Source organism: Pleurodeles waltl, chromosome 7 (assembly GCF_031143425.1).
Source record: "Pleurodeles waltl isolate 20211129_DDA chromosome 7, aPleWal1.hap1.20221129, whole genome shotgun sequence".
NCBI classification, from domain to species: domain Eukaryota; kingdom Metazoa; phylum Chordata; class Amphibia; order Caudata; family Salamandridae; genus Pleurodeles; species Pleurodeles waltl.
This window is the reverse complement of record NC_090446.1, coordinates 1,036,734,511-1,036,749,319: the sequence shown is the minus strand read 5'-3', so window position 1 is coordinate 1,036,749,319 and position 14,809 is coordinate 1,036,734,511. Positions and strand designations below refer to the sequence as shown.

The following is a 14,809-nucleotide window of genomic DNA, read 5'->3' as shown; positions in this document are numbered from 1 at the left end:
ACTCTGATCTCCTGTGGAATCCGGACTCCACATAAACCTACAGGCGCTCCATGCGATCCGACTGGCATTGAAAGCCTTTCAGCTCTCTATCAAGGGAAGGCTAGTGCCCGTGTTCATGGACAATACCACTGCCATGTGGTATTGCAACAAACAGGGCGGGTGGGGTCGTGGAACCTTTGTCAAGAGGCTCTGCATCTCTGGACATGGCTGTAACTGAAGTGCACATCCCTGGTGGTGCACATCTGGCAGATTCCATGAACACCGGAGCAGACAAACTTGGCCATTGATGCCTAGTGCATCACAAGTGGTTTCTCCAACCCGGAGGTGGTGCAAGGTCTCTTTCAGTAGTTGGGAGAACATTGGTTAGATCTGTTTGCCTCTGCTTAGAATGTGCAATGTCAATAGTTTTCCTAGCTGAAGTTTCCAAGGCAGCTCTTGCTCAGAGACACTATTCATCTCAAGTGAGCTCAGGCACCTCTTGTGCACCTTTCTGCCCACTAATGATCCACTCCTGCCCAGAGTTCTCAAGAAGATTAGGAACGACTGTGCCCAAGTCATCCTTGTTGGTCCGGACTGGTCACAGAGAGCAACTGAACATGAGTGTCGACCCTCCGATCAGGCTACCCCTTAGGGCGTATTTTCTTTTGCAGCAGAAGGGGAGTGTCCTCTACCTGAACCTGTCATCTCACTGCCTTCTTGCATGGAGATTGATCCTCAGCAGTTGACAGCTTTCGACATTCCTTCTCAAGTTTGTAATGTTATTCTGACAGCCAGGTGTCCCTCCACCAAAACGATATACTCCTGTCTGTGGAAGTGATGTGTATCGTATAGTACAGAAAAGTCAATTAATCCTCTTCCTGCTTCCCTTTCTGATACTTAGCTTTTTATCTCTACCCTTGCCCAGCAGGGTTCTGCTTTGGGCACTCTGATGGGTTATCTTCCTGCTCTGTTTGCCTTCTTGTGACTGCTTGACCAACCAAGTCCCATTTTATAAATAGATTTCTTAATGTTCCTTTTATTATGCCTCAGTGAGACCTTAATTGGGTCCTCACTTTCTTGATGTGTGCTCCGTTCAGGCTTCACCACAGTTGTCTCCTACGGCTGCTCACAATTAAAACAAGCTTCCTCATGGCCATTACACCTGCCTGGAGGGTGAACGAGCTGCAGGCTTTATGTTCCAAGCCCCCATTCGTCTCAGTTTATACGGACAAACTGGTGCCTCACACTAGGGCCTGTTTTCTGACAAAAGTTCTAACACCATTTCATGTCTGCCAGTTTGTCACCTCTCCCACCTTTTACGCTCCTCATCCATCTAAGGAAGAGGAGTGCCCAAAAAGAGCATTGTCATACTATTTTGATCGAACAAAAGAGTTGAGGGTGGACAACCAAGTCTTCGTGGGGTATGTTGGAGCGAAGAAAGGTCGGGCGGTGCAGAAACAGACTATCTCTTGATGGGTTGTTTTTTGCATCAAGATCTACTATGCACTGGCGAAAAAGCAGCCTCCTCAAGGCTTATGGGCTCTTTTCACCAGAGCTAAAGCTGCAACCACTGCATTAACACGTGGAGTACCAGTCCTGGACATCTGCCAGACAGCAACATGGTCTTTCCTGCACACGTTTATCAAACACTACTGCCTAAGCAGTCAGGTCCATAGGGGCGGGCATTTTTTGTCTACAGACCCACCTCCGGTGATGGCATTACTTAGGTATCTATTCAAAGGTAAGGAATCTTCAGCTTGAAGTCTCTATCAGATGAACACGATACTTACCTTTAGTAACACCTTATCTGGGAGAGACAATATCTATCTGCAGATTCCTTACCAATCCTCCCATTCTTCCCACTCTGCAGACAGATTTCTAGGGTTAGAGATTAACCCTTTTAGGGCCCTAGTTTGGACACACCAGTGTCAGTGCTCTTCATGGCTCCGCGCTTCTGGCGTGGAAAGTTGTGAAAAGTAACTGACCTCAACTTGAGAGGTTGCACTAATAAAGGGGGAAACTGACTTTACCACGAAGGCGGAACCTCTCATGGTTAAACCAAGCGGGCATAACTGGGCAGGTGTTTTTACCACACATGTCTTTACCATGCGTGTTTTTTACAACTAGTATGCCTTTACCATGCATGCCTTTACAATGAATTTCATTGTAAAGGCATGAATGTTAAAAGCATATTTGTTGTAAATGTTTTATAGGTAAGTATTGAGTTTATATATATATTGGAAAGGCATGCGTGGTAAAGGCATATTAGTGGTAAAAATTATTGTTGTAAAGACATGCGTGGTAGTGTCCTGGTCGTTGTAATGACCACGGACTATAAGCATGCGTAGTAAAGTCATGCGTTGTTCGATCACACAACCCTATATAGGTGAAGCGGACATCACTTCTGGCAAGGACAATGCTGCGTGGAGCTGACAAACACCACCTAATGGCACGCAGGCGTATTCAGGAAAAATCTTCCGGATTGAGTCTGACTCCTGGGGAGAATTTAAAGGTAAGGAATCTGCGGCTAGATGTTGTCTCTACCAGATAAAGCATTAACTTGTTCATCAATGTGCATGGGTGATGCTTATGTGCAAAGGCCTCTGTTGATTAGTTGATGTTTTTATGAAGGAGATGTAAAATAAAGTGTAACATTTCTCAAATCAGCAAACAACAACTGTAAAAACATACAAGCACACCGAAAATAAGATTTTAGAAAATTGATTGACTAACATGACATTGGCATTCAGTTTGTTGTGCTTAATAAATATAGCATTTGTTATTCTGTAGTTGTTTTTCAAAATTGGCTACTGATTACCTGGTGGCTTTTTGCCAAGCACCTGGTCATAGAGGTATCAGTAAGGTCAATAGCACTTCAATTATGGCCTTTAAGTCGCCTGCATGGAAGTCTGGTCAGGGACGCTAATCCCAGGTGTCAATATTTCACGTAGTACATAGAGGTGAATGCACATACTCAAAACTCTGTGGGTGTTCAAAAACCCAGCAAGAGAGGCCTGGATATTACAATTCCTGTTGTTATAATTTTTAAACCCCATGCCAATTGGTTCCCTATTTTAGGTGGTCTTTCAAAATGTCCTTTTCCCTTAGACTGGTTGACTCCTCTCACTGTCTAAGTTAACTTTGTGTTTCTTGTCAAAGTGTGTCCTGGTCTCTCATTCTGTCTTATTTTCCTACGCCTAACTGTGTTTACCTGTGCTTCACTGTTCCTTTGCTTTCCTGTGCTTCCCTGTGCCCTGCTGTCCTAATGTCTGTACTTTCCTGCACCTGTGCCCATGTTTTTCTGTACCCATCTTTGCTCTCTTTCTTTTTCCTGTGCACTTTTCTCCATTTTGTTGTGTCTCCTGTGCCCCTTAATCTTTGTCTGCGAGTACTAGCCTCCCTCTTCCCATGTCTGTCCACCTGCCTTTATGTCCCCTTTCCTCTCACTAGAGTATTTGTTTTCTGTTGCACCATCTACGTTTCCTGTCTCCATTATCCAGTGCCCCTGAGCCCGTGTCTTAATAGCCTCCCCGTCAGGAGTTCCTTGTCACAGGGGCTGCCATTGCCCATGTTTCCAGTTGGGGTACACTTGTTAGCCTGTCCCGCAGTTCATATTCCTGCGCCACTGAATCTCAATGCCATTTTTTGCCTTTGATGTTGTTGGTCTCAACGTCCATGAGCTGTACAAGACTGTCCTCCTTTTGCCATCGACGTGGTCCAAAGACTGGTGAACAATAAATATACCACAGAAGTGGCTTCTTGGTTAAAAATATATGTCAGTGAGATGCTTACCACTGTCATTAATGTATTTTGAAAAACCCTGTCCTCTATGTACGGAAACCGGATTCCACATGCACCAAAAAGTCCCATACTAGCTGGAAGGTTGTAAATAAATGTATTTTAATTTGAGAGCATTTAATGTTACACCATTTGAATGTTTTGACTCAGAGTTAAATTATTTATGGCTTTGTATAAAGATAGCTTTGCTTTCATTCCTTTTGCCTGTCAAAGATCTATAGTGGCCTGAGGCTCCTTGGTGGTAGAGGTGTGCATTCATTCATTGAGATGGCTTTCTAACTATCAGTTGTTCTTACAGAACCAGATGGTAAAAGAACTTGAAGCCCGGGTCCAGCAGCTGACAGTGGAAGCTGAAAGCAGTAATTTACAGCGCTTAAAATTATCTCAGGAGAAGGCTGATCTGGAAAAAGTTTATCGCACCACGTGTTCTGAACTGCAAGATATGAGAGAGAGGTACGCACCATGTTTGGGATTCCATGCAGATTTCATGATTTCTGCAGTACAATGACTGACCAGATATTTAATTGTAATATAATGTTATGTTTTACATATCAGCCACACCACAAAGGAATTATCTTAGTCACATGAACAGCTGTATTTTTTTATGTGGTTTTGTATAGTGCACAGCTCTCTTATGCTTCATTGTGGTGATTGTTGGGAATGGAGGAGTGGTGAATGATACTTGGTGCCACGAAGGAGCTGTTGAAAGGTAAGCACATATGTCTGTTAGAATTCCTACAAATCAGCGATGCTCATCAGTGGGTTTTTAACCCCTGTATTACTTGAGATAATCTGCTTGTAGGTGAAGAGGCATTGTAAGGAAATTAAAAATAGAAAGTCTTGTGCGTTGTTGTATTTTGTGCTATAATTTGTTTTGTTAAGGAGAGAGATGTGTTGTATCTGATGATCCTTATGCACATCCTTGAATATCTCAAATGTGACGTGTGATGATGAACGTTAAAATGTGGCCAAGAGCTAGAATATTAGGCTGTGGTAAGGAGTTGCAGAGGAAAGTTGAGAAGGGAAATTGTGTGCTCCTTGTGACATATATATGGCCTATATATTTTCCCATTACCAAATAAACATGATACTGTTTTTGTACCTCACTTTGTCCCCCACTTTTATTTAAGTGCCATCTCCTTTGTGCAGGCATCACCTCTTATAATAATCGCACCTCACCGAGCAGTAAAATTGTATGCTACCGAAACCTTTCCTGGTGTCTGATTTTATGGCTAGCAGTAGTTGGTGTAGTAGCTAGCGGTGTTTTTAGGCAGAGACACTTAAGTTTCATCTATTGATTGAGTGCAAGCCTTCGCAAATCCTACGAGGTCGGTGATGATACAATTGTTGTATGGCACATATGAGGCTAGCTTCTGTGGCCTTACATATCGAGGATTTGAAGGGCAGTTTTGCTTTCAGTGGGTTTGCTAAAACTTGGTTGCATACCTATGAGGACAGAAAAAAAGAGGGAACTTAGGAGACTGCTAGCCAAATAGTCGGGAGGTGAATTTGCCAGGAGCAGGCCTCAGTCTTTAACCCATTGAGCTTTATTGGCATTTGGATAATGTTGAGGCAGTGAACAAGCTAACAGTGGTCACCATACCCCTCCGGGTTTCTGAGGTCGATGGTATCGTTGGGACATATGTGAGAGCCAAAACTGGAGCTATTGAGTATGACTTCAAGAGGAGTGCATCGCTGGTGAATTGCATCAGTAACGTGGCCTATCAGGGAGAAGGAGATTTATTTATAATTGTATTTCATTTACATAGTGCGCTACTCCTCCCTGAATGGATATCCTGGCCCTCGGACTGACACACAAAATACAGTGGTTAGTGGGGAAGCGTTATATAGAGGTAAATGATGGGCTAGTTTTTGTACAGAAGTAGCTTGGGAATCTCCCTCAAATAAGGTGGAAGAGTGTTCCAGTGAGTAGATGCCAATTGGGAAAAGGAGTGACCCCAGCCCCATTCGGCGTCGATTAATATGATTCTGCACAAGAATGTTTGAGCTGCTAGGCTGAAGATTCCTAGTCGGTATATAGCTTCGGACTATGTTCCCGAGGACCATACTAGAGTGCTAGTGCCATAAACAGCCCTATGAGTATTGCAGAGTAATTTAAATACCGCCCACTTCCTCACCAGTAGCTAGTGAAGCTTGTCCAGAATGGCGGAGGCAGCGTCCCCAGAGGAGCTACCAAGAATCAGTTTTGCATCTGGGAAACAGATAATCAGCCATTCCGACATATAGTGAATTGTTTGTTACTTGTTTCCTTCAGCTGAGTCTGGGACCTGCATATATTTCAGTTGCTGGTTACAGAACGTTTTACACTGCACAAAGGCTTATTTTTGCACTTTTATAGCGCGAAGGTGACCTGAGGGTATAGGAGCGCTTTACATGAGCAGTAGTTACATTACACAATCACGTTCATTATTATTATTGTTCAGCATATGTAAATTAAGTGAATTGGTCTGAATCACTGGATGTCGGGCTGACGCCGACAAGACTCGAAACCAAGTTCTCCAGTTCCAAAGTCTGTTATGACCATAACGCCACATCCTCCCCATGGTGTTGACAACCGCGTGTTCACTGTGCGCTCAATGTTCAGTAACGATGCCTTTGCCTGTCTTACATTTTAGTGAACAGTATTATCAGGTAGAAATTGAAGTAAAAAAGCAAAGTTGGCGGTACTAGGAAAACCAAACGTTTTAGCAGGAAATAAAATTAACACAAGTGAAAGAATATGTTCAAAATATTGATGGTTACGTCTAGGCATAGGGTCAGATTGGGAAGCCAGGCCACTTTAATGTGAGGCAGCATGACTATGAGGGCAGGGACTTGCTTAACTTCACCTTCTGTTGCATACTTCATCTTGACCCCGGTTGGGCTGCACAGATCACAAAGAGGCAGGGATGGGAAGAGTAAAGCATCCTCTGCTGGGGGGCAGTGTCAGGTAATACAGTGGCCAGTGGGCCATCTTCACTTCTGCCCCCATTGCGTCCCCACCTCTGAGGCCGGCCCAGATGCTTTGTTCCTTCTCTTCCAGGGCATAGGCTATTGTGGGCTGGGGAGGGGTGAGTGGGAAGCAGACGTCTGGGGCTGTGTGTTTGCATAGGCCTAGCTGTGAGGCCATCTTGACCAGAGCTGCCAACTCTGCAACTGCTTTGGAATCCCGGCGTTAGCTCAGCATTCTGTAATCTCCCAAGGCAAAAACATATTTAATCTCCTGTAATGCAGCTGGTGCTCATCTAAACCGCTCCAATGTCCTTGAGTTCACAATATATAAAACTACAAAAATAAAATAAAACAAAATAACCGGCCATGTTTCATGTTTTAAAATTCTGTCAGAGCATGAGAATTAAAGAGGAACTTTTATATGTAAAAACCTAATACCGTCAGATCAAGATGTTGTGGCCCTTGGGCCATTATATTTGACCTTGCCCGCCTGGTCAAAATGCAGTGCATCTAGTTTTTACCCACGTTTACTGGCTCTGCAAGCTATAAAATGCTAACGTTACCAAACATTTCTATAAATATTAGTCCAATGAGACTAATCTATTGGTGCTTCATGAAAGGGCACGATCCGAGAGTGTTAGGAGTGCCCGGTCCTGATTGTCATCGCAACCCCACCCTATCTATACATATTCATCCAAAAATCAAAGTGAACGGAGTTTCCAGAGAGTTCAGGTCAACTTTGGCTCGGGCACACTCTGAGAAAGTGAGACAACATCTCACCAAGGCATAAAATGGGACCGGCTCTCGTTTTTTCCTCATAACAACATGCATAGAAAACGTTCACATGCGGATAACGAGAGAAAATGAAGGGGACTGGCTGCCTCAGTAACCTCTCGCAGCATTGAGGGCCTCAGCGGCACACGCACCATAGCTCTGTTTCCCATTCTTGCAAGTTTGTGTTTCCCAAACTACTCCAAGGCCCCGCGAAGGGGGAGTGGGGCGTATAAAACTAAAATGTTTATAATGTAGCTTTGCATCCTGCTCGTTTCATTTAAGCACTTTAAATCACAGGCGTTACTGTTACCCGGTTGGAGTTAGCTTGCCAGAATTTCCATTCCTGACCCGCTGGTACATAGGTGCCAGTCTTTAGTCTCTGGCATACTGCTCCATTCTCGTCTACGCACCACTGGCAACTGCCTGGCATGGGACGATTACAGACAGGCGACTGGATAAACAGGCCCCAAGGCGCCCTTGGGAAGAAAGACAGAAGAACAATAAATACCATGTTAATGTTTTTATCCAATTAGAAAAGTCGTGTGAAAGAAACAATCTCTGACTTTCCCATGCTGCCATTGTCATTTACACTCACTCTGATGCCATGCTTGTGTTTTCTAATCACGGGTAATTCGAAAAAATCTTGGTTCTCAGGGTTAGCATGATTGTGAGCTGGCGCACACGTATAATTAAAGGCTAAACTTTGGATCCAATTTTAGTTAAAACTCACAGCATCATAAAAAGATACATTCAGTAGTTTTTTTTAACATTAATCATATGTGTAAGTTGTAAATATATCTTTTGTGAGATATCTGTGTATATCAGTTATTGTATGCCCTTCTGTTTTGGCTAACACCATAGGCTTAAGGCGTTGCTACTAAGCACAGATTCCTCTGTATTCTTAGGCCGGGTTTCAGTTTGCTTTAGTTCAAAGTTTCGGCATTTAAATTCGCCCCCTAGGTGACGCTACTGCAGCGCCAGCTGTTTATGTGCAAAATGCCATACGGGAAATGACGAAGCAGTTGCGTAAAGGAGATCAGCATTCCATATCCAGTAACTCCTATCTTCTCCTCCCCCCCCCCCCCCATTCGTCACAGGCCATTGCTCCTTTACTTATATTTATATAATATAATAATTAGCGTTTCTGTGGCTGATATGTTAGTCGCATTCGTAAACGTTCTTCAAACCCCGTCCTCCTGTCACAGGTATAATTCTTTGGTGGACTCCCGTTCCTGCTGCCTTTGAACAATGCTGTGAGAATATGTAAACTCTGTGCCCTCAAGCGCACTTGAAGGCAGTTTGGGAGAGGGATGCAAGCGTTGTCCAAGCTGTGAAATCTTTCCTGGTGCCTCACCAGAGCAAGTATAGTCCTTGCAAAATTGCGAGATGGATATTTTCAATGTGTGTAGATCAGAATCCTGTGGTATGTTCACTGTAACGCTACAGTTTCTTCAAGGTTGTTGGTTATCTCCTCAGCCATACCTATTCCGGTGGCTTCTGTCCTCGGCCAGTCAAGCTTTCCTGCTTTCTCCCAATTGATTTAGATTACTGTGAAGCCAACTGCTGCTGTTTCATCACTTATACATTTTGTTCCTCACCTTTATAAAGCGGAATCTCAGCCCAAGGGTATTCAAGTACTTTACTCGAACACCAACTTACACTACACAAGGTCAGATTTTTTTAATTTTAAGGTACGGGGACGATTAAGTCTTTTGCCAGAATCACAGGATGGTGCCATGCTGAGCATGGCGTCTAATGTCAGTGGCCCTGGCTTCCATTAATAGTGGCATAAACCTCACTACCAGCCATCTATCTGATGGAGAGAACAGATTGCCAGGCCTGAATTATTCTTAGTTTTTCAAAACTATCTGAGACCAGGTGTGGACCCCTAAGGTTTGAAAACCCGTGCACCCTTCATGATCAGGATGGAGGAAGTGAAGAAGACAATCTCTACCCTTTCCTAGCACACTGACATGGGTGTTCTGTTGGATTTGCCAAATTCCATTGGTACTGATATCTTGATACATTCCCTGTTTGGTCTCCTTCAGAGTCACATCCTTTCTTTGCAGCCATAGTAAAAATAACTGCTAACATTGATTGTGTATTCAAAGCAAGTAAAATCCAATCTTTTTATTAAAATACTTGCTTACAAACCACAAGGTGCATCTCTAGCAAGAGCTGTATTTTTTACAGAACTTAAAAAAGAAAGACATTCTGTAAAAAGCTCTATATAATGAACCAATCAATAGATTTGTAGAGGGCCTCTTGTCACCCGTGAGGGTATTCAGGCGTTGGCAGGGATCCAGTTGACTATCCGAATAGCTAGGATTTCAGGGACTTTTGGAATTCTGGGGATGTCCGGAGATGAAAGGGTATATCGTTTTATGTATTCGCTGCTAGATAGGTGAAGGAGCGACCTCCGCATCTGCTACATTGGATGGGGGGTGAAGATTAGAGAAAGGAATGCGGAGCAGAGGTGTCTGATGGGCTGATGGAAGTTCAGGTGATGGTTCGAGGAAGCGGGTCTGCAGTTGTGTAGGGCCTTGTATGCATGGGTCAGGAGCTTGAATTGGCATCTTTTCTGTACAGGGAGCCAGTGGAGTTCCTTGAGTTGGGGTTGGTATGGGTCCGTCTAGGGAGATCCAGGACGAATCTGGCTGCAGCGTTCTTCATGGTCTCTAGTCATAGGAGAAGGTGACCTATGATCCCTGTGTAGAGAGCGCTGCCTTAGTCCAGTGACTGGAGATGAGGACCTGGGTGATGGTGTGTCTAGAGCTTTGGGCTAGCCATCTGAATATCTTACGAAGCATGCAAAGGTTGAAGAAGCAGGAGTCGGAGACTGAGTTGACCTGAGTCGTCATGGTGAGCTTGTTGTCCAGAATGATGCCTAGGTTCCTAGCATGGTCAGTGAGGGTAGGAGTAAGTTCAAGTTCTGAGGGCCACCAGGATGCGTCCCATGGGGAGCTTTTGTTCCCGAAAATCAGTGCTTCTGTCTCGTCTCTGTTGAACTTCAAGCAGTTGTCCTTCATCCAATTGGCTATGTCTGTCCTGCAGTTGTGAAAGTTGGTCTTAGTGGTGTCTTCGGAGAGAGAGAGGATGAGTTGTGTGACATTGGCATAGGATATGATGTTGAGTCTGTGGGTTTTGACAATGCTGGCCAGAGGTGTCACAAGTGTTGAAGAGGGTTGGGCTGAGCAAGGATCCTTGGTGAACTCCGCAGATGATCTCCTTGGGTTCAGAGGTGAAGGCGGACTTTTTGCATTTTTCAGGTGAGGAAAGAGGCGATCCATCTGAGGGAGGATCCTTGGGTGCCTGTGTTGTCCAGACTTGTGATGAGAGTGTGGTGGGAGATCGTATCAAAGGCTGCCAAGAGGTCTAGGAGGATCAGGGACACAGTCTCTCCTTGGTTGAGTAGCGCTCAGATTTCGTCAGAAGCTGCAAAGAGGGCTGTCTCAGTGCTAAGGTTGCTGCAGAATCTTGTTCGGGAGGAGTTGAGTAGAAAGGTCCGTTCCAGATGTCAGGAGAGTTGTTGGTTGATGGCTTTTTCTGATAGTTTGGCCAGGAACAGAAGCAGAGACATTAGTCATTAGTTGTTCAGTTTTCTGGGGTCTGACGATGGTTTCTTTATTAAGGCATTGACTTCTGTATGTTTCTAGTCCTCAGGGAAGGTGACCGTGGCTGTTGAGGTGTTGAACAAGGCGATGAGCACATGGCTGATTCTGGCTTCACCTAGGTTGAAGATGTGGTGAGGGCATGGATCGGTCGGGGCTCTTCAGTGGACAGAGTTCATAATGGAGGTGGCGTTCTGTGGGACAAACTGGCTCCATTGGGTTAGTCAGATGGCTGTTGGGGTAACAGTGTCATTGTATTGCTTGAAGAAGTTGATGGCCTTGGGGTAGGGTTTGAAGTTTCTGTAGATGTTGGCTATCTTGTTGTGGAAGAAATTTGCAAGGTTGTCACAGAGTTCCTGTGCAGGGGTATGTTGTTTGTTGCAGCTGAGGGGTTGGAGAATTATTTGAAGATGTCGAAGAGTTCTTTTCTGTTAATGAAGCTTGATTTGATGCTTTAGGCTAAGGCCGTCTTCTTTGATTCTCTCAACTGTCTGTGGTAGAGGTTGAGGGCTGTCTTTATGGCGGTCTTGTTGGTCATTTCCTTGCTGGTGCACCATCTTCTTTTCAGTTGTTTACATTGTTGTTTAGCAGTTCTGAGGTCTTCAATGTACCTGCTAGCCTGCTTGGTGGACCTTCTGTGGATGTTTTTGATGATAGGAACAACATTTTCAGCACAGTTGGTGATCCATTGGTTGAAGTTTCTGATGTCTGGTCTAGGTTGTTGGAGAAGATGGGTTGGGTGGTGTTGAGGATGTGGATCCATGTGTCCTTTAAGACTTTCCAAACGTTGTAGTAGGGGGAGTTGAGCAGACTGGGAGCATAGGTTTGTGAGCTGCTCATGTTGAATTGGACTATGGACTGGTCAGCCCAGGTAAGTTCCATGGTGTGGCTCTTCCTGATGTGCTTGCTGGAGGTGAATATGGTGTCTAGCATATATCCTGTGCTGTGTGTAGGGTGGTGGACAAGTTGGGTGAGTCTGATGTTGTTCATGCTGTCTAGGAAATTGGTAGTGTTGAAGCCATTGTGGTCGTTCAGATGGAAGTTGAGGTGGCCAAGGAAAATGTAGTTGTTAGAGTCTACGATGAGAGAGTGATAAAGTCAAAGATAAAGTTATAGAAGGCTGGGCGTGGTCCTGGATGACAGTAGGTAAGTGTGCCCCTGGTGGTTGTTTTGCTACCTGTTTGAAGTCCGAAGTTGAGGTGGTCCATGGCTGGGGTGTCGTCATTTGTGGTGGTGCACTGGATGGATTCCTGGTGTAGGACGGCGATCCCTCCGCCAGGCTTGTTGATGCGGTTGCGGTGGGTGATCTTGTATCCTTCGGATGTTGCAATGGTAATGGCAGGCGTGGAAGTGGGGTTGAGACAGGTCTCAAAGAGGAAGCTGACATTGGGTGTGAGGGTAAACATGAGGTTCCAAATTTGTATGGTGTGTTTGCATAGTGAGCATGTGTTGTGAAGCTTGCATGTGACTTGGTGTTTTTGTTCAGGTGGTGTCTGTGGCGTGTTCAGGGTGGGGCTGGTTGATGGGCACATGAACACGTTATTATTGTGTAATGCCTGGGATATAGCAATCCCTGTATTAAGAGCCTGTCTCTGATTTCTTTATAATTGATGACTTGTGACAATCCCTGTCACCGATTATAAAGAAATGATGTCAGAACTCAACCGTAATAGTCTACAGAACATAAAACAAAATGTGACTTTTCTTTCTTCTTGTCTGTTGTTTTAGCTGTACCATGAAAAGCAGAAAGGGGAAATGTATGGCAACATGTTTATTTTTTGCACTCCTACAGTAGTTATAGAAAAGGTCAACTCTGTATGTTTCTGCTAATGCACCCTTTAAAAAAACTGACTTGTACTAAACCAAGGCATATATCATTTTCCAACAAGAATCTAACAGCTTTTTTGATGTGTTTAATTTTGCACTAGAGATTCTATTTTTATTCTTTGTGTTCGTAAACATGTTTTCTCTTTTTGAAAGGGCAATGCACCAAGTATTTGGGTGGTTTGTGGGAAAGGTGATGCATGTCCCTGTTTTATAAGGAAGAACTGCTCACTGCTTTAAATTATAAGGATATTGTAAGTTGTCTTGGTTTTCCTTAACCCTTATAAAGGAATTCAGCTTTTGGCCTTGTTTCTCTATATGGTCATGTTAACACCTCAATGACTTGTAATTTCCTTCTTATGCATGGGGCAACATGCATATTGTTATTATTGGGAGCAAAGAATATAGGGCCAGATGTAGCAAAAAGAAAATTTGCGAGTTGCAAATTGCGAGTCCATGCGACTCGCAAATTGGTATGCAGTACGGTGTCTCAGACACTGTCTGCGAGTCGCTATGGGGTCGCAATGACCCACCTCATTAATATTAATGAGGTGGGTCGCAAATTGCAGCCCCATAGCGAGTCTAGGCACTCGCAAACATGGAGGCCTGCTGTCGTCAGCAGACCTCCATGTTCGTGACTACTTTCTCAATAAAGAGGAGTTTTTTTTTTTTTTTAAGTGTAGCCCGTTTTTCTTAAAGGAAAATGAGCTGCACTTAAAAAAAAAACCGAAACCTTTAGTTTCGGTATTTTTTCAGGGCAGGTAGTGGTCCGTTGGACCACTACCTGCCCTGAAAAAATAGTATTGGGTCCATTCGCAAAGGGGAAGGGGTCCCATGGGGACCCCTTCCAATTTGCGAGTGGGTTACCATCCACTTGAAGTGGATGGTAACTGCGACACCCTTTGCGACCGCATATGCGGTCGCAAATGGTATTGCATGCCACTCCGAATCGCAAATAGGAAGGGAACACCCCTTCCTATTTGCGATTCTGAAATGCATATTGCGAGTCGGTCCCGACTCGCAATATGCATTTCTGCATAGCAAAGAGGCGTTTGCACCTCGCAAACGGCGATTTTCGCCGTTTGCGACACGCAAATCCTTTGCTACATCTGGCCCATACTTCCTTTTATTGAGGCTCTGCTAGTGACTATTCTTGCAGCATGGGAGAAACACACCAGTAAACAAGTAAGTGACTCCAAATCATGCTGTCAGCCTTTCTAATCTCAGAGAATAGTACTCTAGGCCTTTCCAAACAGTATTCAACATCCTGAGCATCCGGTGGTTCTAATGTAGAAACTATAAAAACTAGTTGAGTAATGCAACTGCCTGAATATGCTCTCCAGAGAAAGATTTCTTACTGCATTGTCTAATCCTTAACATGTTCTTAATGGGTTTCTAGGACTCTTTTACTGCTACACTATTTTTGGTCCCATATTAGAATTTCACTTTGGTCTTGGTGTACATTATGACTACCACAATCATTCCCATACATTCATGTCCATTACACCACCTGACTTTGAAAACCTTTTTCTAGTTATGACCTTCATTTAAACAAGTCAGGTTGTCACCTTCCACACCCCTCGTTTTGCTGTCTCTTTTGCAGTCGGGGAATTCTTGAGCGTTTCATCATTTTATCCCTTCTGTGCCATTTCAAAATAGAGAAGCGATTCCACAAAGATCATAGTAAGACTGAGAATTTTTATTTGGAAGCTATAAAACATTTTGGCCATTTGTAAGTAAATGCCTCCTTGGCATGGTTACCCCCTAACTTTTTACCTTTGCTGATGCTAAGTTTTGATTGAAAGTGTGCTGGGACCCTGCTAACCAGGCCCCAGCATCAGTGTTCTTTCCCTAAACTGTACCTTTGTCTC

At 44.2% G+C, this 14,809-nt stretch overlaps 1 protein-coding gene across 4 annotated transcripts in view; it reads left to right on the top strand.

The window, feature by feature from the left end:
• The window catches only part of CEP112 (centrosomal protein 112), a 1,991,189-nt gene that overhangs the window by 663,563 nt on the left and 1,312,817 nt on the right, over positions 1-14,809 (top strand). For all 4 annotated transcript variants that reach the window (XM_069199882.1, XM_069199881.1, XM_069199883.1 and 1 more), the window contains one exon: positions 4,076-4,230. In XM_069199882.1, coding sequence (XP_069055983.1) covers positions 4,076-4,230 — 155 coding nt within the window. The remainder of the gene's footprint in view (positions 1-4,075; positions 4,231-14,809) is intronic.